The sequence below is a fragment of the Trachurus japonicus genome, chromosome 7 (genome assembly GCF_045865225.1).
Source record: "Trachurus japonicus isolate A0001 chromosome 7, Traja_1.0".
NCBI classification, from domain to species: domain Eukaryota; kingdom Metazoa; phylum Chordata; class Actinopteri; order Carangiformes; family Carangidae; genus Trachurus; species Trachurus japonicus.
Window position 1 is genome coordinate 10,390,097 of NC_140913.1, and position 23,362 is coordinate 10,413,458.

Sequence of the window (23,362 nt, forward strand, 5' to 3'; positions counted from 1 at the left end):
ATTGTGTTCATGTTGCCAGACAGTGGGATTTTAAAGCAACCTTTTATTTCCCCAGCCTCCAGCTTCTTCTTTAATCATTTGGTAGGTTTTCTGGAAATAACTGTAATTTGGAACTAATTATAGATACAGATTTCCAGAGTAGTTTTCTTGTTAAACTGTTTGTTCAAAACAAAGTAAATATTTATTAATTATTTATTTTTGCAAACGTTTAAGTTGAATCGCATGAGCTCCTCTTGGTTGTAATTAGTCCAAGCTGACAATTCTTGTAGGAATTTATGGAGCTACTGTAAACATGAAACAGAAACACTTTTACTTTATGTCTAAATGCATTCAATATACATTTTTACTAACACAAGTCTGTTCCTATTTTTTTCTTAGATACTGGTTTACTGGCAGATGTAACTGGATCAGGTTAACTGATGTTAACATGTTGGATGATTTTACCCCGTCTCAAGAATATACTGACAACCTCAAATAGCAAAAAAAAAAAAAGAGAGAAAAGAAAAGAGTATCAAATTTGATGCACAGAATCAGATCTGTGATCTATCCACAATTACCCACAATGCAACTTTTTCACAAAACCTGCTAACAGAGTAATGCAAAACTGGTGTACTTTCCCATTAGTCAAACTACCCTTTGTTAAAACGAACACTTCTGCATTTCAGGTCATTAATAAACATTGTCCTACTTTAACCTCTGTACTTTTCCCGTAAATTCAGTGACCCTGCTGAACAAGGCTGTTCAGTGCGGTGGAGATGACTGGAGGTGGGTTAACCCCTCGTGTGCCTGCCATCACCCTAACAAGGAGAGCTCTGAGCAGGAGTAGCCCTGGGCTGCCACCAGCTCCCAACCACAGCTATGTGGTTGTTTGTTCAGCCTACCTGCCCAGAGCTAAATACAGACAGTGATAGAAGAGGGATGGCAACAAGCTTTTACTGAAACTGAGGAGTGACTGCAGGTTTCCCTGGAAATGACTCGCACGTACAAATTGAAAAACGGTCAACGAGTGCAGAGACGAGTGAAGATAAGACCTGGATTTAGTTCTCCAGCTTGGGTTTTCTCAGCAAAGTAAAAGGAAGATGTGATATGATAAGTTTAGAGTTCCTCAGAAGAGATTTCTATTTGGCATCAATTTATGTGCAAAAGCCAAAACAGCAAGTAACTTCCCATGCAAAGTAAAAAATTGAAACCCTTCTTCTTTTATATAAAATTAATCTTTACAACATCAAGAGCCAAAATCCACACACTTCCATAATAAATACTTTTATGCTCTGACATATATAAATAAAGGCCTTCCAGAGATATTGTGCTGTAGGTGCTTTGAAATAATCTGCTGCATGGCCACCTGTGTCCCCTTGCCGGAGGAGAACCTGCTCCTCAAGTGTGACTTTAATTTATGGCTCAGAAAGCCTTAGCCAAGGGAAAAGTGTTACTGTAGTGGGCACGGCAGGAAGGCTGGTAAGGCACGTTACACCAACTCGACAACCACACATAAGAAGTCAAAGGAAGTTTTGCTCAATTTGACAAATTTCTAGGCGAGAAATGGTAAAAATAAATACTGAAATCTAAGTGAACCTAAAGCAAACACTCTGTCTATTCTGCTAAACATCAACACATTCAAAGGTTCCTCTCGTTTTCACGCCTGGTAGATAATCAACAAGTATGACATATTATTGGTAGAATACAGCGCAAGCTGATTTTGCTTTCCTTCTCTGGAAAAACTTTGGTTCCACTTAAAAAAAGTTCCATTCAGTGAAACCAGAAAGTCTCCACGGCCTTCAGTTTCTGTTGGGAGTAGTAGTGACATTGAAAATTGTCCACAGCAACTGAAAAGTGCAAAATGGTCATTGCTGAAAAAGGATGAATGGAATGTGAAATGAAAACGATCAGTCACCGTCTTTCCACCTCTCATCGAGTCCTGAGATACTCTGGTGTGGAGTAGTTGAAGAGCAGGAAGTCCATTCGGTACATGTTGAACAGTTTCTTCTGGTAGAAAGGATTGATGTGCTTGAAGAAGCTTGCTGCCATGTTGCCATCAGTCCTGGTGCTTTTACCAGACGTCGGAAATTGAACCATCCCCTCCACTCCGGCCAAACTGAGCACGGCCTGAGCGTCCGGCTCCAGAGTCTCGTACTTCCCCACCACGTCGTAGTGGATCAGACACGGGTGGCAAAGCGAATGCACTCGCTCCCAGTGCTCGTTCAGCGGTTCCTCCCGCTGGGTCCGGGGATCCACGAGATACTGGACGAACTCTTGGAAAGAAACGTTGTTCCCTTTCTCCAGTGCTACGGGGTCGGCGTTGGGCCGGTGCCGGCGGATGATCTTGGTTCCGTAGCGCTTGTGGAAAGCCGTGTTGTAGCGCCGCGTGAACTTGTTCCGGTAGGCCGACACCAGGCGCTCGAAGGGCTCCCGCACGAAGATGAACTTGAGGTAGCTGCGGAGGCGCTGGTTTATCTCCGAGACGGAGAACTCGGAGAGTGTGCGGAGGTTCCCGGCTACGTGCGCCTCGTTGGCAGGGATGGCGAGGGGGTCGGTGTAGCGGCCGTCGCTGGTAAGGACCATGAGGACACGCTTCCAATTCGTGCAGGCTACCTGGAAGTCAAGAGAGGGAGGAGGAACACACATTTATGAACAGAAACACTCAACGGCTGCTGTGTTTATTCACTGTAACAAACTTAAACCTCTGAAAACTGACCCACAAACACAACGATAGGTTTGACTCTAGTGAATTCTTGCAGCAGGATCTTTAAAGAGTGTTTTCAAACTTGAACATTGTGTTCCACACATGACAAAACTGAGAGAACTGTGCTCACCCCCCGCCCCCACCCTGTCCTTGTCAACAGGAAACATAATTTTGCCACTGACTCACACTGAAGGTTACAATTGGAGCCCTGTTCTTTTTTTCTGTTTTTTAGTCTGTATTTGTGTACATTTTTGCAAGTCAGCACAATTAAAAATGTACCAAATGAGTTATTAGCAGTTCTTTTTTTTATATAGTCCATGGATATTCAAACTGTTGCTGGATGACACTGTGAAAAAACTCAAAACCATGACATTTCTTATGAGTTTCCAGTAAGGATGTAAGTCATAGTGGATCTAACAATGCATCATGTATAAATCATGGCCCTGTGTTCAGATTTGACTGAGTTATTATGACACAGAGGAGTCATTTGGAAGCCATAAGTGTCTCCTACATCATGTCATGCAGTATCTTTGTCCCTCTGAGATCCCACACTCCCCTTTAAAACCCTCCCAGTGCGACAAACTAACACAGTTTGAATACCTCTGGTCTAGGATTTCAGCTGCACTAACTTAATGTAATGGTAACCAACCTTGGGTACATAGCAGTAAATAAGGCTGTGTTTATCATCCACAATGAGGTGTTTGAGATCCTCAGGCGAAAGCACCCGGCGCTTCCTCGTGTGGCTCAGACACGCCTGCTCCAACAGCTCCCTGCGGCCTTGGAGGGACCTCTGAGCTGCCAACAGCTCCAGCTGCTTGTGATGAGGACCATGTAGTGCGGATGACGGAGGGAGCAAACAGGCCGTTGAGGGAGGAAGAAGCACAAACAGAAACACCTCGTAAAAATTGCTGCAGAGCCAGTTTTCTATCCAGAGGACGACTCCTGACACAAATCTTAATAGACAAATGGATTTCATCTACATCTATAAAGGAGTTATGACAGACTGAAAGGCAGAAAGCAGTTGGGAAGCTGCCGGCTCCTTATTGGTTGGCTGGTATTGATACTTTCTTAAACAGGATTCCGAGAAGCCCAACATCTTCAGTACACAGTGAGCCTGTTTACACCTGTCAAAAACTGATTGAGTGATCCGATCACAAGTGGACAGCAAGACACATTGTTCACATCACCGTCTCCAAACGTGTCCTACTGACCACTTGTGTCCACTTGTGCCCAGATTTACATTACTGCCCGCATCACTTCTGCTACGCACATGCACATGGCATTTGTTTAAAACTTTGGACCAGTGGAAACTGTTGCCTTGTGAACACCAACGACCCAAAGGATTTGGGTTTCAGGAGATTTCAGGAGTTTCAGGTTCTGCTTTTATATCTGTATGGGCTGTTCCAACTCTTTTGAGTAAATGGGCAGAGCCAGTTGCGTCTAGCACAAAAAAGGAGGGCACAATTAAAAAACAAACAGAATAGAGAAGCAGTGGTTTTTGCAACTGCACTGCTAACCTCAAGACCCTGGCGAGCGCTATGGACGACACGACACCTTGATCTCGGCACTGGCAGGAGGCGATCACGCTGGGGACCTTCACTAGTGATCAGTGGCTGAAACATTAAAGGTTGCGGCGTGAAAGCTTTGATTTTCTGTGCGGAAAGTCCTGCATTTAAAAAAAGAAAGAAAAAAAAGTCCTGCGTTAATAACATATTTCCTGCTTCATCCTCGTCTGAGACGCATCAGGACTCATTAACGTTTACACTAAAGAAAGAAATGTGTTTTACAAAAAGTTTTGGTGCCTGTTGATCGCGATACAGTTGTTCAGACAGATGTAAACAGGCTCAAAGAATGCTGCACAGAAACATCCCATCAGACAATGACATGACAATAAGTAATGAATACATTTCAATGAATTCACAGATAGAGGGCATGGGTAAAAAATAACTAAATGTGGGTGGGCAGCAGGAAAGGACAAAAGTTTCTGATTTCCTCCAGAAAAACTGAAAATGTGCACAGTTAGTCAGTTAATTTAGTCATTATCAATCAGCTGCCATGAATTTCTTTCTTGTAAAAGCGTATCCCTTAATCTTAAGTTTACATCTGGCCAATTAATGGGACACTGTTTAAGAAGTTTAAATTAATTAGCAGCTGACAAGACAAAACCAAAATTGATGACATAAAGACAAAGAAGCCGGTCGTGAACATCAGATGGTGGACAATACTTTGTTGAAGGCCAAGCTGAACATATGGAAAAACTTTGGTGTGATCAGAGACAGTGATAAAGCTGTCAGTGACTTGCCGCTTGTAAAAAAGTGTCACAAAGGATTGATGCAGGAGGAGCACAGCTGCTGTGCCAATGCAACTCAAACAGGAGGACTAGAGGTTTCATGATGCAGTTAGTGGTCTCATATGTGTGCCAGGACATTCACACTCTAAACTGTGTGTGGCGGTGGACTCCATCAGCGCCTGTGAGGCCTGTGTGGACACTCAGGTCGAGTTAGATCAGGTAGAAGCTTCTGACAAGTTTGGATGTGTGGACAGATGATCAATCACTTTGTGTTGCAAGCAGGAGCTGACTGAGCGGCTGCACATCTTAAAGGGCTGATGGATAACCCCAGATCCACCATTGTATAAGCACCAAGTAAATATAAACTGGTGTTATAGATGTAGCCCTCTGCACTTGATGCCTGTGTTTAATCATGGGTCAGGTGGCTGGACTTATATTGATGTGGCAGGTCCAGATTTGACTGCATGTTACATAACAGGCTGCAAAGTGAACTCAGTTAAGGCCTTGAATCAAATCTACAAATCATGTTTAATCAACTATACACTGATTGTGACAGTAAGCATCAGTAGATGGTCAGTGTTCAAGTTGCTGTGACCTTGAATGTTAAAGCAGAAGTAAGTGATATATTTGTGTTAATATAAGTCTTAAATAGTTATATCTTCCGACAGCAATCACTTACATAGAGTGTTTGGACTGAAACACGGGTCTGTCAGTCCCTCTGCTCTGCTCTGAGCCGAAGAGAAAACATTTATCGTATCCTACAGTTTTTATCCAATGAGGAGAGAGAACGGCATGCAGGGCTGTGTGTGCAGCCAAGGGACGCCGTGAATGTGGCGACGTAGGGACGAGGACTGTTATGGTGCGTTCAAGGAAACTCGTATTTTTCCGACCGTAAAGTGGTACCGGTTCGATCTGGTACGAGTTCACCGGTCGGAAGTTACGAGTGGCCGTTATAGTGACTTTCAACGGTAAAACAGGTCGGAAAAACACGAGTGAGTTGCCTGAAACGCTACAAAGTCGTAAGTTGTGACTTGAAGCTGTAATTTACGATTTCAAAAGCCTGCCTGGAACGCAGCATTAGCGAAAACGACCGGACCACTTTCTTCTGCTTTAATATCCTGCAGCTGAACCTTGAGTTCAGATGCCAAAATTGACACTATTTATTTTCAGAGAAATCAAGGAATGGTAATAAACTCTTTCTTTCAATGTTCCAATTAACATTCAAATGTAACAACTTTTACACTACACAGTGAAGATAAAAATGAAATTCTATGTTTATTTGCAAGCTTTAGAGGCGCTGGTAGGTTTCCAATACAGATGCTAGAATAAGATGCTGGCTGTAGCTTCACACTGAGAAGCTGCAGATACAGGGAAGGTGTCTAGCTCTAGGTCAGAGAGCAAATGTTCCCCTTTCCGAAATTTCAAGACATGTCTTTAAAATGAATATGGTTTTGAACAGTTCAGATTCTGGTAGACAAAAGACCCATTTAATGAAAGTCCAAATGTTTTGTTAGGGGATTTAGTGTTGTGTTGGCATCTTACCAGTAATTACTCAGTCAGAAAAAAAATGTCTGAAATAAAACTAGAAAAATAAGTATGTCTGTGTGCGTGCGTGCACTGGCACTCTCACCTGGTCTCCATTGTAGAGGGTCTGCAGTGGACTTCTTCTGATTTTGCCAGGTCTGCTGCCAGTCTTCAGACCAGGCTCTAAAGTGAGACAGGAGATATATAATATTAAAAAAATTTCAGAGGACATGTTCCTGCGATGTCTTTATGAACTGATGCTCCAGTTCATTTCTAAGCTTTTGACAGGATTTATGTGAACCGACGAACGCCACAGTAAATCTGTTACATGCTGCGGGTTTTGTGTCAACAGGAGAACATGTCTGGTGGATTTTCACAGCGAGGTCTTTGTTGACTTTCTCACCACTGATTTGAGACTGACCACATTATTGTTGGTTTTCATAAGCCTGTATGTAGGTCACAGATGAGACACACTTTTTTACAATGTATAATGTATTTGCACAGAGGCTTGAATTACACTGTAAAGATGTCCAGGCAGAGTTATAGGGAAGGTGAGTCAGGGCCAACTTTCCAACCCTTCTCTGCTTTGCTTTTGTCATGATGTGATTCCGTCTCATAAGAAATCCTCTCCCTTTCCATATATAGATTTCATAGGTCATAATGTTTAGGCGATGGCTACTGAAATGCCATGTGACCACGTACGCAGTGACGCATCCCATTGGGCGAAGACAGTGAGGCGCTGACGTTAGATGTGCAGTGTAAGACATGATGGAAAAAGGTTAAAGTCAATATGATTATCAACAATAAAGCTCGCTCTTTAAGTTTATCACAGTCTACTGAAGCAGCATCAAACTGGTTGGATTTAGACATAGGTTTTATATTTCCAGCTCTCTGACTCTTTAACATACTGGACACACGCCACTTTAATGGTTCAACTCAGTCTGCTCTGAAATCTCCACAATTAAGTAAGAAATAAACAGATTTTTGACTGAAGTGTCAGTGGCAGAGTGCACCCTGCTGTCAGTGTAACCCAGACAAGTGGACGATGGTATCATACCTTGGTTCAACCATAATAAGAACAGTGTGTTCCCTCCACACTCCTTCTGTCACCCTTACATACTCCTTCTGTCTCTTTTTGCTCTGGCAGCAGTTGTTTTCTTCTTGGTTTGATTTGAGGAAATTACAGTTTCCTTGCTCTGCTGAATATATACAGCAGAGCAAGGAAACTGCATAAGACAGAACAAAAGGCCCTCTACCGATTTCCTAACATTACACTACCGAGAAAGATAAACGCATGTTGGTTAGAACAAAGCTTGTATTTGTAATGATGGGCCTGCCGGAGGCTCCAGTCGTTTGAAGAAGCTACAATATCTAGATGGAGACTTTATTATCGCCTCTCCTCCCTCCGTCTTTATAAACACATCTGTCTTCTCTACCCACTCCCCCTCCCCCTCCCCTCCAGCCCTGATGGCAGTCAGTGTTGGTGTCTGAAGCTAATGGTACTGAGCAAGAACAGTGATTTGTTTTGCACATGTGGCCAAACAATGCAGAGCCGGGCTCCGCTGTGCTGGCACTGCATCATTCGAAGCCACGGGTGGATGTGTGCAAACTGTACAGCACTGTAAGCACTATGGGTTTTGTAAAAATTCAGCCTGAGCAGCCTCTACTTTGTTTTTTCATCTAAAGGTTAATAACCTGAGAATAATGACGTTGTCTGTTGAAAAAATAATTGTGTGTTTCACTCGTGCTGCTGGACCAGTTATATCATTGGTGCCTAAATAGCCTTTGGCACTAAGAAGAACTAGGCCTACTTCATGTTGTTATATTATCATACCGTTCATATTGTTTATACTCTTTTTATTTTACACTGCCAGTATCAGCATCAGTAAATACATTATATTAAAGTGAAATTACATGAGAACTTCGTATTTCACTCTTTTAAAACTCATTTTCAGCCACACTGTCTGACTTGCATGTGATGCAGTGACTGGGTTGGGACTAGACCGCAGTTACCAGCTCCAGCATCTATCAACAACCTGCATGGGAGGTGTTTAGGGAACATCAGTAAATTGAATTGTGTACAGGTTAAGCTTTTAGAGAACATCAGGAAATTGTAGCTTTTACCAATAGCCTGAAGGGTGAGGTGTTTAAGGTACATCAGTAAAGTGTAGCAACAAAAACTAACCTGGATTACCCTTTTATTCGAGCAAATTCATTACTTTTAATATTCCAAAATATTAATTTCAGCACTTGAAGTTCTTTGTTTCCTAAATTGAAAAATCTAGGACCTAAATTGTCAGCTTAAGGGGAAAAGGCCCTGCCTAGTATCACTTCACATCTTAAACATCTAAAAAGGTGTGGAGGGATAAGGAGCGTGTTTTTGTGCAGGGTTTTGCATGAGAGAAACTTCTTGAAATAAAGCGCCATCATATGGAAAGCATATCCGCTGGCACAGGGACAAAAGTGAAGGGTTATTCTATGGAACGCTGAAGGCGACTGAAGATGCTGTTTCTCTTTCTTTCTGCTGAGTTGGCGTCAAACACTCAAAGCTTCATTCCCCTTGAAATGACAGAGAAATATAAATCTCTGTGTCTGATTGGGAGTCTACGTAGTATCATGCTCTGAATCATAACAACTTCCTGATATTTTGAAGAAGAAAAACCAAAAAAAAAGGGGAACAATGACAGCGCTGGTGGTGAGTCAGCAAATGCAGCAGAACATGTAGTGAAAGAAGACAGCGCGACTGAGGCTGCCGTGATACAACCTCTGTCTGTTTCTCCTCTGCGTGAGCTCTCGTGAATCACCCAAAATCCTCGACTTCCTCTGGGTGAATCTGTGCCACATCATCTGAACAGACAGAGATAGACATCTACAGTAAGTCCTGCTGGACCCCGCTGAAAAGCTCTACTTGATACGTACACAATCCTGAGGCCATGTATGGATACGGTGCACAATCGCAGTTACGTCTCACTTATGAATACGATAAGGTAAACATACATAATTACATGTTGGTACAGCGCTCCATGCACAGTTACAATGTCGCTGTTCGGATGAGACGATGAGAAACTGCTCAATGACATCCCAAACATTTGAAACATCACAGCTCATTGTCCACAGAAATCAGACTGTCCAAATCCTGGGTACCTCTGAATCTACCTAATGAATGAGGTGTCTAATCTCTCAGTCAACAGCACTGCCGTCCACATCTTAAGCAGCAAAGCCTTCAGCAAACTCAGGACGCTTCCTCAGGAAGCTGGAAAGTAGGTCAAGAGACACTTGTGGAGGCTCTACTCATTTTAGTGGTTTATTGTGTTCTCAAGTATAAACATGGCATGATGGAGAGGAAATATTTCATCCATTCTGATAAGATAAGCAGGAGACAGGAGCAGGAGAGAGTGACAGTCAAATACAGAACGTATTTATCCACTACAATCACTGAGGGATGCTCTAAAACTTGGGAGTACTGTCAATTGTTTAACGGTTTGAAAAGTTTGAGACATTACACCATTTAATAAATCACACAAAGTCATATGTGACATGAAGAATGGCTGTGATAATCCGTTATCCACTATTGTTCTCCAGACTGATATATCTCACCTGCTGGACTGCCATTACAGTTTGTACAGACTTAAAGGATTCATGGTCCCCAGAGTCTGAACCCTACTGACTTCTGATCCCTGACTTTTCCTCTATCACTACTATAAGGTCTTAATTTTACCCCTCTCCAGTGAATATGTCAGGTCAACTGGCACTAAATAGTGTTACCAACACTATGGTACAAAATAAAACGCAGCACTTGTGATCAAGATAGCAGCTGTGTTATCTGTGTGTACATCAGTATGTGTGATGCTGGTAAAGATGGCGTCCATGTTGTGAGAGATAGAATTTCTTTCTAAAATGCCACTTGAGTAGCAGATCAATAAGCTCCTGCTTAATCATTCTACTGGTGTCTACTGGTCAGCAAGCTTTGGGGTTCCTCTTCCCCTAGCAGTGTTCTTTTGTTTAAGTCAGGAATGATTTTTTGATCTGCTATGCATCAACGTTTTTACCTGCACTAACGCTGTCAGTTGTTGTTTTCTGCTTAAAGGAAAAGCACATGACTACTACTCTTGTGATTATCACTAACCACATCTTTTTCAATGTCGTCGTGTGTTCTATCACATACACCAGAAAACCACAACTTCCTCTCAAATCCAGGAAGTGACACAAGACTGACAGTTAAAGAGGAGCAGAAGAGGCCCTAGTCTTACTACAAACACACACAAATGGGCCTGTTTAACAGTCTGCCAGGCCTGTAAAGCTGTGCTGCTGTTGTACTCTCAGACAAACATAGGTCTATTAAGTCTGTAAACTGGTCTGGATCTTTAGAAACAGACAGCAACTATCTTTTGACTTATCAGCTCACAAAGAGACAGTGACAACGTTTGTTAAGAAGTTAACCAAAACGCTCCGACTGCGTGGGCACAGTACATGCAAACTCTTTAGCTGTTGTTGTTCTTACATTTTTTTCTTATCAAGACAAATCTCTGCCCCCCTCTGACAAAATCATCTCTTTTTCGAGATTCAGAAAACCTAATCGCGTCTGTGGGTATGACAAAGATAAGAATAGATCCTGTGGCATCAATAATGTAAATAGAAATTGACGCAAAGAGGTAAAACTTTACTTAATTGCACTTAAAAGGAAGCCCTGTCATTATGAGGGCCGCATAATGGAAGTTTCCATGAGCTGAAACAAAACCACAGTGTAATTATTATCTTAACTGGAGTGTGTTTCATAAAACAACATAATGTGATCGAAAGGGAAATTAGGATTGAAAATTGAAATGAAAACTATGGAAGGTGGTAGGAAGTGATGGCATAACAGGAAGTAACAAGTTACCAGATGTTTTGTGTCTGTGCTAAATGTAGCTTGTATTAAAAAAGAAAAGCATGCAAGCACAGCATCCACATGCTAAGAGCTGCAGATGGTGGTAATTAAGCCAAAAGGATGGGCTGGCTTTACGATCAGTGACATCCTTTGTAATGGGGCTGGCACTTCCTCTTAAAGGTACCATCCCAGGCGGCTGGATTTACTGGACTAACGATTTCTTTTTCGAATCGCACACCCGCCCCTCCGTCCAATCAGGAATCACAAAAACCACGCCCCCATTGCTCGGTGTTCATTGCAGCCGGAGACTGTTGTATGTATTGCACCACAAGCAGGGCATCAGAGCGGCTACAGCAGGCTGCCACTGTCATGTTATTCTATGGGACAGACAGCACTGAGCTTGCTTTTGAACGGTAAAATATTAAAAAATAAATTGTACAAAGGTACATTTACAACTGTTACTGAATTATTGTACAAATGTCAGTTCTCAAACAAAAGGCAAGATCTTTTTGCTTCAAGGTTTTATTTGTCAAGATTAGCCTGCCCTACAGTAAAAATACCTACATAAAATAAAAAGAGGAGTAAAGCAATATATTAAGTGGGAATATATAGGCTATATTTAAGCATCAAAGATGTTCGATCAAACCCACATAGTTTTAAACAACGTTCAAAACACACACAGCCAGCACAACTAAGCACAAAGCCCGCTAGCTTAATGCTAACGTATAATGCAAAACCTCATAGACGGGCTAACAGAAATTAGCCCGCGGCAACCGACAGTAAAGCTGCATAAAAAATAGCAGCATACATAAAATAAAAGAGGAGTATTAAGCGGTAATATACATATTTAAGCTTCAAAGATGTTCAATCAAACCCACATAGTTTTAAACAACGTTCAAAACACACACAGCCAGTATCACAACTAAGCATAAAGCCCGCTAGCTTAATGCTAACGTATAATGCAAAACCTCATAGACGGGCTAACAGAAATTAGCCCGCGGCAACCGACAGTAAGGCTGCATAAAAAATAGCAGCATACATAAAATAAAAGAGGAGTATTAAGCGGTAATATATATATTTAAGCATCAAAGATGTACATAGTTTTAAACAACGTTCAAAACACACACAGCCAGTATTACAACTAAGCATAAAGCCCGCTAGCTTAATGCTAACATAATGCAAAACCTCATAGACGGGCTAACAGAAATTAGCATTGTGGCAACCGACAGCCAATAAAGCTGCTAAAAGCTGTTTTAATTCTGGCTTTAGCACTGTTAACACGTCACAGTTTAATCCAGAGTCTGTGGTCAGTTTATAACCTTTGTTAGGAAATTTGCTCCGTTGTTTGGGAGAAGTGCAGAGTCTGTGTGAGCCCCCAGTACAGGGACCATGGCAGCTGTCACAGCAGCAGCAGCAGCAGCAGCAGCAGCAGCAGCCACTCCACTGAGCTGATCTGCCGGGCGACCTCAGCAATCCCGAGGGAGAAAACGAGCCAAGTAACTTCTGACGGTCTTTCATACTTTCAATAAAAGTGTTAGGTTTTTGGGTGGTGGTTGATTAGGAGGTGCAGTTGGAGGTTGGATATCCGGCTGGTCCTTTAGCTGTGCCATGACGAATTCCTAGCTTTCTAGCTGCTGGCTGGCTGGCTGTGATGTACTGTGAAAAAGTGTAGCTACAATCAAAGTGCTTGCATACTAGCAGAACAGCGTGCACGTTGACTGACAGACGGGCCATCCAACCAAAGTTGAACTGAGACTAATTTGATTGGTCGGCCAAATTTTAGTCCCTACTCCTTACACAGATGACCAAATTTCGTCATTGATATGTCAAACCACTAATAGCATCAATTACTGTCTAATACTTAACCGATATACTCAGATTTTTATATTTTTGCCACAAAATGAGCCGCCCGGGATGGTACCTTTAATCTCACCTGTGTACTCCTTAGATTTTTGAAATGGGTCAAAAAAATGCAACAGGAATACATCTGAAATAGATTTCTGGAGTTATTACTGCATTAACGAGCTAATTTCTTACTTCAAACTAACCGTACAGGTTGCAGGGCACATGATCACACTTTTAGGTCCAAGTGAACATTTTTGCCAAATCAGGATAAATTCCTTTGGGGCGTTCATGAGATATCACCTCATCCTACTCTCTTTGCTGTTCATTCCCAGTCTTATTGCTGCTGATAGTAAGTGTTAAGTGCTTTGTTGAATGATGATGCTAAGGTTGAGGTAAACTTTCCCACAGAATTTTCTGTAGGAAACAGAAATTCTCCTTGGGGTGTTAGTTATTTACAAAACAAAGCAGATCTTAACAAATTGACTTTTAGAAGTGCTTCCCACAGAATGAGGCGGAATAGAATAAATAACCAGCTGGTGCGGTGTGTGGTGCAAAGTGTGATCTGAAGAGCTGCCGGCATTGTGGGGACCTTCAAGGCATCATGGCATTGTTTGTTTGTCTCACAACAGCTGCACTGGTGTTGATGTCAAAAGATAAATGGCAGCGTGCATAAAGTAGCACTGATATTCTGAATTAAAAGATCACACTGTGTGTGTGTGAATAGTCATGTGTGGACATGAGTAATACATATCGTCAATGATAGCAATTACAGTGTTTGTGTGTACCTACAACTGGTCAAGTAAAGATAGTGTGCATTGAACTGAATTTTGCAAGACTGTGTGTGTGTGTGTGTGTGTGTGTGTGTGTGTGTGTGTGTGTGTGTTTGTGTGTGTGGAAGACACATCAGAGCAGGCCTTGATGTTGCCTCTGTTTATATTGGTGAGGTGGAATCCATCACTGTCACAGGAACCAGCAAGTGAGGAGAGAGGAGCATCTGTGATGTCTGGCAAAACAGACTTCAAAAACCCACCACTCATCTGTGGCTGTCTCTTCTTTTTTAATCCAGCTAGGATTTGATCAGTGTGTGACAACAGCCGCGACAGAGCACTGGAGACTTAAAAAGAGTGGCGAGGTGTATAGCAGAACTGCTGCTTTAAAACATGTCATTCAGGTGCCAGCAGGCAGTTTGGCTTGTTGATTAGACAGTTTGCTCTTGTCTCCAATAACTGGGAGATAGAGACAGGAGTTTTCCCTTAATCGCACAATAAATGAAAATGAACTTGATCATTTTTCTGGCTTCGATATATTGCCATGCGCACGTGTTTGTTTTCTTCATCTCTCACCTCCAAACAGGCTGGATGACAAGAGGCTTCACTCTGTACATCTGTCTCAGCACCTGGGTGTGTTTGTTCCATAGCAGATTGAACGGAGTGAACCCTCTTGCCAGTCATCCACTATCTTTGTTTCCCAGAATGCATTTCATGGCAACCGGTAGCGAAAGCGGAAGCTTAATTTTTAATTCTCGCTGAAGCACCGTTAATACGTCACTTTTTAAAGTTTTTATATTTTTACATGCGAGAAAGTCACAGTTTAGATCCCCAGTCTGTGGCCAGTTTATCCAGATAACGTTTTTGTGCAGAGCCACTGTGGAAGCAGCGGGGGCTTCCCAGAGGCAGCAGCCGGTCTGTTGAGCTCCGGTCAACCTCCGTCGTCATCCTGGGGGAGAAAACGAGCCGAGTAACTTAACAGCAGGTTTTTAGAGGTTTACTGCTGGCTAGTTAAATACTTTTAGGAGATAAATGCTGGTCTCATTGATGAAATCTAACAATTGTGGCAGTCAAATTAGTTTGTTTGAATAAAAAGTGAAGCTTCAGGTGTGTATTGGACAGAAGCTGGTGTTCCTAGGCATTTGTTGTTGTGCGCGACGTACAGCTGCCGATACAAGCGGAGGTTTGTTTTTTTTTTCATTGCGCTTACTGTAAGTGTTCCCACACGATACACACAACTGTTTGTTTTTTTCAACCGATCCACGGACCACCCACATGCCTAACGAATCACGGATCAACAACGATCCGTTGCACCACTAGGAATCACTGTGGTATCCAATAGCAATTAAGTGACTGCTCATATGTGATAATATGATGATATTTAAGACGGCACACCTGAGAGTGCGGTCTCTGATAATAACCCGATGTGCTGCATCCACTGCTGAAGCAACTAAATATAAAAATATAAACTTTGTTTAATTCCTGCCCCAGTAGCTCCTCTTCACTACTAAAGATCTTTTTACGTTTGGAGTCTGGTGCTCCCTCCCAGATTTCCATTTGGGCCTTTTAATTAATTAATTAATAATTTTGTCATTTAACTCACGTGAAAGAATAACAACTGTCTCAGTACAGATCAACAAACTCCAAAAGATTGACATACACAATCCTCTAACTGTGCGATCACTAATATTTTATCATGATAGGCTTCTGTAAAAAGTGGAAGTAGTTCAAGAGATCCTAGATTTAGGTAATGAGGGTGATGATAGAAAATGGTTTCCAGTGTGAAAGGGTAAAGCCTCGGGTTAGTGTGGATCATGTAAATCCTGACAGCTTTACTCTACCACCCTTCCACATAGCAAAGTTAGTTTGCATAGTAACAAGTACATACACTCTAACGCACACAATGACACAGCACCACAGCACTGCTGAGTCAACACAACCACATGAAAGAGGATGAAAGGAAAAAGAAAGTGGGTGTGCATCTCTATTTTTGTCAAAATTACGATGTATCTAATAAGAGGGGCTGACTGGAAATAGCACATGTCAGGGAAATTTCCTCACAATGTCAAAACCATTTTTACACTGTCCTGGGTAAGATTTTATTAGGGTAAGATCTTAAGTAAATTTAAAAAAAGAAAATCAGGTCAAGAGTATATCCCAAGTTTAATAAAATATTTTTCCTTTTTTTGTCCAATGAAGCCCCAAAACTTCTCTTTCTAGACTGATTTCATGAAGATGGCAGTGATTTAATGCTATGCTACTTTTCATTAGGGGGGCAGATTTAATATTTTCCCAATAGCACCTACTTTTAATTTTGGTAACTTGAAAACAGATTTGAAAAGAGGGAATCTCACTAATTTTGCCTTAGTAAATCAAGAGGATAATGAGTCTGACGTGATTAAACTACCAAGTGTGTGATAGCACACTGGGGAGGACTTGTATTTTTTTCCGGAGTGCCAAACCCAGGGTGTTGGCACAGGAAGTCAGACAATGGAAGCGCAACAATAATACAGTTTGTATTGTGCTGTACATCCGGTATTATACAGTAGGCTTGATTTGGAGATGTGGTTTTGTAAGTGGACTGGAAAATGACTACATTTTCAGAAGGACATGGGTATATGTCTGTTTTCAGTACTGTGTCTATGCAGCAGTGGTAGGAGTTGATCTCCTTTTGGGGAGAGAGGCTTTGGCTCAGTGCGATGTAGGTTTTACAAAAGGAAACAAGTGAGGTCACAAAGCTCAAATGAGAAGAGGTCAGAGGAACAGACTAACAACAGACAGGTAGTCCTGCTATAGTTAACTAAAAATGGTTTATCCTACATCACTAAAAGTTAATCATGACCTGTGATGAGGGGAACTGAATCGCAGTGTAGGAACAAACAAACACAATAAACCAGCAAGAAGTAACAAACAGGTAAGGGCCAAAAAAAGGTGTGTGTGTGGGTGGGTTAGGTCATGTTATTATGTTATAATGTTAACAAGACAACGGATCCATAAAAACTATGTGGAATATCAGCTTCTTAATTCACTGTATAAATCAGAGAGAAGAAACAGAGAAAAGGGGATTGAAGGAGAAGAGGGAGAAAGGAGAAAGAAACAAGAGGCAGAGAGGAGAGAGAGCTTGGTGACAAACAATCAACATTGAAAATAATAGGAGTAATTTCTCCCTTTGGGACTCCAAGAGTGAAAATACACTAAGACGCGTCCATTTGGTTTCAATCTAACAGAGACAGAGAGTGTCTTTTGAAGCCAGCATCAACGGTGGGGGGGGTTATTGAACACTCAAAGAGAAGGCTGGATTCCATCGTTTTGGGCCAGAGCAATCTAGTAGCAGAGTAATTTGTGGTTATCAGTACAAGCAGAGCGAATCACAACTTTAATGAGTTCAGTTCAGTTTGACATAAAACATTTTATTGACCGGACCCGACACCCCTCCAAAAAAAAAATATCATCGGATCTATACGAATCTCAAAGGTGACCCATTAGCGAATTAAAACGGCAAATTTTGCAGAAAGGTGAGTTGTTTGTCTATGAACAAGTCAATCAGCGAGTACACTAACGCACCTTCCACGCGTTGTAGAAAAATCAAGAGTGTGCCTGTTTCCTGACTGACAGAGTTCTTAGTGTATAGAATAAATAAAGGTGGAGACAGAACAGCCCTGAGGGCAGCCCAAACTGGGAACTAGCAGATCTAACAGCTGTTCACTGCAGCGCTAGTGTGTATAATCATTTAGTAATTCATAACGCTGGGACATTTACCGCAGTACCACAGTAATACAACACCAGCCAGTGTTAAGCTCATTACCATCGCCGCTGTTTTCTTCTCTTTAATCTCAACCTAGCTCCCACCGCTCCGCCAGCATCCAGGGATCATTACTGGAAGAAATCTCATATTTCTCACTCTCTATATTCTGCCGGTTGGGTGAACGTCAGACCTCCAACACCTCGGGAATGAAAAGCACTCGCGCACACGCTAAATCCCAGCGGCTGATCACAGCGGCGCTGTTATCCCAACTGTATTGAAAATCTGGCACATGAGGACACTATGAAAATACACTTAAAAACCACCAGTTTCAAACCTAAAGGAAATGTATTCTCGACTCTCTTTACTGAGTCTGACTAACCGTGTAGTCTGGTGTGTGACATCATGTCATGGTCAGGATATTTCCAACAGGCCTACGTTAAAGTGTGTCAGTGGAAACCCTCTGACTTGACGTGAATGTATCAGGTGTTGGTGTCAGGTCTCAACTTCAAAAGGCCTCTTTCAGAAGTCCTTATCATGATTTTTTACTAATGTATAATGTGCAGCTGTTTTAAACCCAATATGTTTACTCTTAGTGGATATAACTTAAACAGGTGACGAATCACCTCATGTGAAAATGTGTTTGAAAATAAGTTCATATAATCTGCGTTTATTACATTTTCAATGTGACAACATGATTCTAAGTAATAAAATATGCACTGCGCTGTGTAAATATGGGCCAGATTGTTCTACTGAAACACTACTGACTGGTTCCTTGTGTCTTGTTTCAATTCACTGGGCTCTTCCGTCAGATTGAAACAAGAGCAGAAGTGAGAAAATAAAAATGGATGAAGAAGACTGAGATAATACAGAAACAAACAAGAGAGTTGGTTCTCAACCCAGCCTGACTAGATACACAGTAATTAAAGACGCCTTGTGCTTTGTTGACATCCTGTGAATTATCCCTCTCTAATGTGGCTTTGCATGGCGCTCTACAGCAGACAAGCCTAAACAGGTCAGGCACCTAATGAGTGGAAGGGGATCAATGTGTGTGCTACTTGTAGATTTGGCAACATGTGGTTTATTTCTGTCCGTCACTGACAGGTCTGCATACTTCTGTGCTCGGTTTGAAATGTGATTTATTGCTGTTGCGTCACAGAGTGTGTGAACGAAAAATTATGGGTGTCATGATTCCTTTAATTTCTCACTAATAACGTATGATTCAGCGTGCTGTGACATGTAGCAATAAGGTTTTATTGACACAAATCCCACGATTGATTCTGCTCATCTGACTGATGTTTTTTTTATACAATTCCCTACAATTCCCCGTTTTATCATCTCCAATATAGTACAGAAATGAACTGACTGTACCCTCGAAGCTAGCTGTAGAAACAGGATGTCATCACGTAAACTGTATTTGTATAGCATTTGTTTTCATTTAGGTTCCATTAGGCGAAGAAAAACAAAACTGCCTAAGCCTGCCTGTGTGGCACTAATGCGCTAGTAACACAGGATTTGCTTATAGTAACGGACACAGCAGGGAAACAGCAGCACTAGTGTATAGAGTGAAATACATGGTATGACAGGAATTTGTTGCATGGAAAAAAAATCTTAAGCATTTTTCAATTGTTTCCATCCTTACTTAACATTACCAGGTCACAGACAGTCAAACTAGCTCAGTCATCATCTTACTTTACGACTTACGGGTTTCCGGGCACAGTGTAAAGATGAGTTTGACATCACTGTTTTGCAACGTGCGCATGCTAACATTGATTGAAGGAACTGATATGATCTGAGGTGTACGACTCTCAGTTCTCACCTCTGGGACACGTGTTTCACTAGTGTTGCACAACATCATCTTGAGCGTGCTGTGCAGAATTCATCTGAATACTTTTCCATATTAACTGAAACCCATATTGACCCATCAGGCTCCTCTTGGCAAACAATGTTACCAGAAAATGGACACTGGCTTTTTCACTCTGCACCATTCCTCTCCTCCTAACATGCAAAACACCTTGTAGTCAAATGCTCTTCCTCCTAGACTGTCCCCATGCGCCACTCTGCTTCAGCTCTGTGTGGTCAGAGCAAATCAATCACCTTTGCTTCTCCTCTCTTGTTTCTCTGACTGAGCTCTGACCTCTCTAGTCTGACCGTCCCCTGGGGGCCAATCTGTCTTTCAATGTCCAGAATGGGCTCAGCCCAGGAAACAAAGGGAGAGGAGAGGTAAGAAGAGGAGAGAAGAGGAGGGTTACAGCAGAGGAATGCAGGAGGTCTCAGGGAGGGGGTTTTCAAAACATTCCACTGTTCACAGTGACCTTATTCATATACGTTCAGATTTCTTTATGTCTGTGCATGCCTTCTGTTTCATGTGCACCTTTGCACACATGTACACTTACACACACACACACACACACACACACACACACACACACACACACACACACACACACACACACACACACACACAGAGGTGTGCCAGTGTGGCTGTGTCAAATTATTTGTTTGTCAAATGCACAACCCTGGCAAAAACACATGGTCCCATTTAGAGCCTGAATGCTGCATTAAATGTGGGTGCAAAGCAGTAACTCTGTGTAATAGACTAGTCATTAATATCTACTGGGAATTGCTTTAATTCTGTAGGCTCACCATTTAACATGCATATCAACCAAGACGCTGTCTATTGTTTACAACACCAAGCAGGCTATAATATACTGGGTCCACAATGGTGTGGTTTACGTTAAAATGCATGTGGATGTCTATGCAGTAGCCTATGAAAATATGCTTTTATTTTATTGTGGTCGCTGCACAGTATTAAAGGCAGCGCTGCTGTGATATTTAAACACGAAACCAAAAGACTGTCTGTGTTTGTGAGTGTATGTGGCTCTCACCTGGCTTGGTGATGCTCTGAAAGTACAGCACGAGAACGAAGAGCGAGCCGAGGCACGTCGCCAGGAACAGGCGTCCTCCTCTGGGCATCTTCATCCTGAAGCCCGGCTCTGCTGGCGGAGCCCCCGACCCCTCGTCGCTGCCTCGACACGGTTCATACGAGACCACCCGGCACAAAGATGTGAGACTTGTCTGAGAAAACCCTATGTAGGTTTGCAGGAAACGAAAAAATAACAACAGCCCATCAAAGAGTAACGTTACCCGGACCAATGGACGAAACAGTTTACGTCAGCCGTTAATTTTAACGTTGTGGGGGACATACATCCAGAACCGCCCGATGTGGTCTTTGTCGCGTTTTAAAATTAACGTCAACTTGATAAAGACGACAAATTAAGCAAGGTCACCTTAGATAAAACATTAAACAGTATTACACGGCCATGGCACGCCTAAATTCAAAATAAAAAAGTAAATAATGTACAGTTTTGTTTCGTTTCTGCTCCCACACCAGTGGCGTCTATAGTTTGTCGGAGCTACACAAACTTCTTCTCCGCCAAATATGGACAGGGCACCATGCCATGACGTCACACCCACCCCTCACTCGCGCCCTCTGCCCGTTTCAGAGGCTGCTGTGCTGCCTTCAGGTACTGTCGAACATATGATAACTACACTGGGAAGGTTGGGTTTCCCTCATCAAGTAGCTACACTCTACTGACCCCTGTGTTTGTATTAAATGAACAGCACAGAAAAATAATATCACAAATTTTGGACTGATAATTATAGTTATGACTATATTTCCAATTACAGCTGAAATGTCCCAGTGGTGTGTGAAGCTTGAAGCTTCCGAGGAGTTCTTGAACGCAGCATAAAAGTCGTTAACAGAGATTTTCTGTCTCGTGTAGCAATGACAGATAAATGGCAACAATTTCAAAACGTTTATTTCGGATACATTTGAAAGAGAAATTATTGCCAAGTGAAAATTCCAGACTAATAAACATTTAACAAAAAGGGTAACAACAACTGTATGCATACCAACCTTTTGGATTTTGGTCACATTATAAGTCCATGTCCTATTTGCTATGACACAACATAATGCACAACAAATGCACAACAAAATATCAAAGAAATTAGTTTGTTTATCTTATGTAGCCTATAATTGTGTCTTATTACACAGTATTCTCTGGTTATTTACTTCGTCTTCACATGCTCAAACTCCAATCTGCTAGACTTTAAGTGTCAAATGAGTTCTATAAATTGCTTTTCCATGCTAGAATCAAAATCCCCCTCTGAACGAGAGCACATTCCTGTGCACACCAGGGCTGAGTGATGACAAGCAGCTTTAAATCATGTCATCTCTAGATGGAAACTTTTTCTTTTTTTGACAAATTGTGAGCCATTACTGATGAAAGATGATGATATAAAGCCTGAGGATGAATGAACATGCAATGGCCACGACAAAAATAATGTGTAGACTCAATCTGTCTGAGTGATCAATATCAAAAATACTTCTGTTTAAAGATTCCAAACAGTGTGTCTTGTGCCCCATTTACTCACAGCTTTACATCATGTGGGTCTGTTTTCAAAATTCACACATTGATTCTTCAAACAAAAAACACCTGCATCCACCAACAATTATGGTAAAAGTTTACAACCAAGTGTAAGTAGGCCTATACAAAAAAACAATTTAGTGCGGTTGTACAAGGATAACAGAGACAAAAAAAAATGCACAGATCAGACAGTGATAGGAGATATCCAGGTTCTGTCAGCTTGATGTCACTGAAGAACATGATTTTCATTAAAGGTTTCCATTTATAGAAGAGTTATTTTAATCACTGTATTAGTATTGGATTTCTCCTTCAAATTAGAGAACATACAATTCATCCTAAAGTAAGATTTGACCTGATCAAAGTCTTGCGACGTGGCAGAAGCTGAGCCACTGAGGAAGTGCCAGGTCAGCGTGTGAGCAACATTCACCGCTGTATCTGAGAATGCCATAATTATCCACATGCCCATCATTAGATCTGCTACGTGCAATGCCTCCTGGGTTTCTTGGAAGCACTTAACAGGGATTTTAGACTTTAGAATGAGAGAGGCTCAGTTAAGGATGACTTGGCAAATTATGTGGTTGTTTGGGGTAGTGTTAGCTTGCCACACAAACTCTCATCAGTGGATGGTTTTTTTTGGCCACCCACAGGCCTCCATCTACTCCCTACTTGTCGCTGAGGAGTTTTTCCATCACTTGACATCACCTGTGTTGTTGTTTCACTTCCAGTAGCAGTTCCTCTACTTCACTGCTAAAGTTCTTTTTATGTTTGCAGTCTGTTGCTCCCTCTGCAGATTTTAGTTTTAGCAATTTCAACTTTCTTTCTCACTTCACCTTCTCTGTTCAGTGCTGTTGGCCCTGCAGTCCCATGCCCCTTTACAGGCATTGATGGAGCGTTCACCTATGCCAGGGCTGTTTATTTTTGGCCCGCTGCCCAAGCTCAAATTTAAAATTTTTGAAATTATTATTATTTTCCCACTGTGATGTATGTTGCATGTAGGCCTACTGTATGACTCTGACCACTAGGTGGAGTCTGTCACCAGTGTTGTTAACCTGCTGGGAGTGTTCATAGAAGAAGAGACGGGAAGTAATGCTGCGTTCCAGGCAGGCTTTTGAACCCGTAAGTTACAACTTCAAGTCACAACTTACAACTTTGTACTGTTCGAGGCAACCCGTAACTCGCGTTTTTCCGAACTGTTACCCGTGAATGTCCACTAT

General features: G+C 41.9%; 1 protein-coding gene across 2 annotated transcripts; it reads right to left on the reverse strand.

The window, feature by feature from the left end:
- Positions 1-1,183: 1,183 nt before the first annotated feature.
- LOC146984213 (carbohydrate sulfotransferase 11-like) lies at positions 1,184-21,168 on the reverse strand. 2 transcript variants are annotated; one of them, XM_085781160.1, is made up of 4 exons: positions 20,607-21,168; positions 6,604-6,680; positions 3,333-3,494; positions 1,184-2,592 (listed from the first exon to the last, which is right to left on the reverse strand). In XM_085781160.1, exons 1-4 carry the CDS (start codon positions 20,698-20,700, stop codon positions 1,909-1,911), a joined length of 1,017 nt encoding a protein of 338 aa, XP_085637286.1. In that variant the 5' UTR covers positions 20,701-21,168; the 3' UTR covers positions 1,184-1,908. The 2 variants fall into 2 exon arrangements, with proteins under 2 accessions (XP_085637286.1, XP_085637285.1); XM_085781159.1 differs by having other exon boundaries at positions 3,333-3,497; positions 20,607-21,153.
- Between the last annotated feature and the right edge of the window lie 2,194 nt (positions 21,169-23,362).

Coding starts and splice junctions, on each gene's coding strand:
- LOC146984213 (XM_085781159.1), bottom strand. CDS start 20,700: ATGAAGATGCCCAGAGGAGGACGCCTGTTCCTGGCGACGTGCCTCGGC. Junction 6,681..20,606: donor TCAGAGCATCACCAAGCCAG/GTGAGAGCCACA, acceptor GTCTCACTTTAG/AGCCTGGTCTGAAGACTGGC. Junction 2,593..3,332: donor TTTACTGCTATGTACCCAAG/GTTGGTTACCAT, acceptor CTTGACTTCCAG/GTAGCCTGCACGAATTGGAA.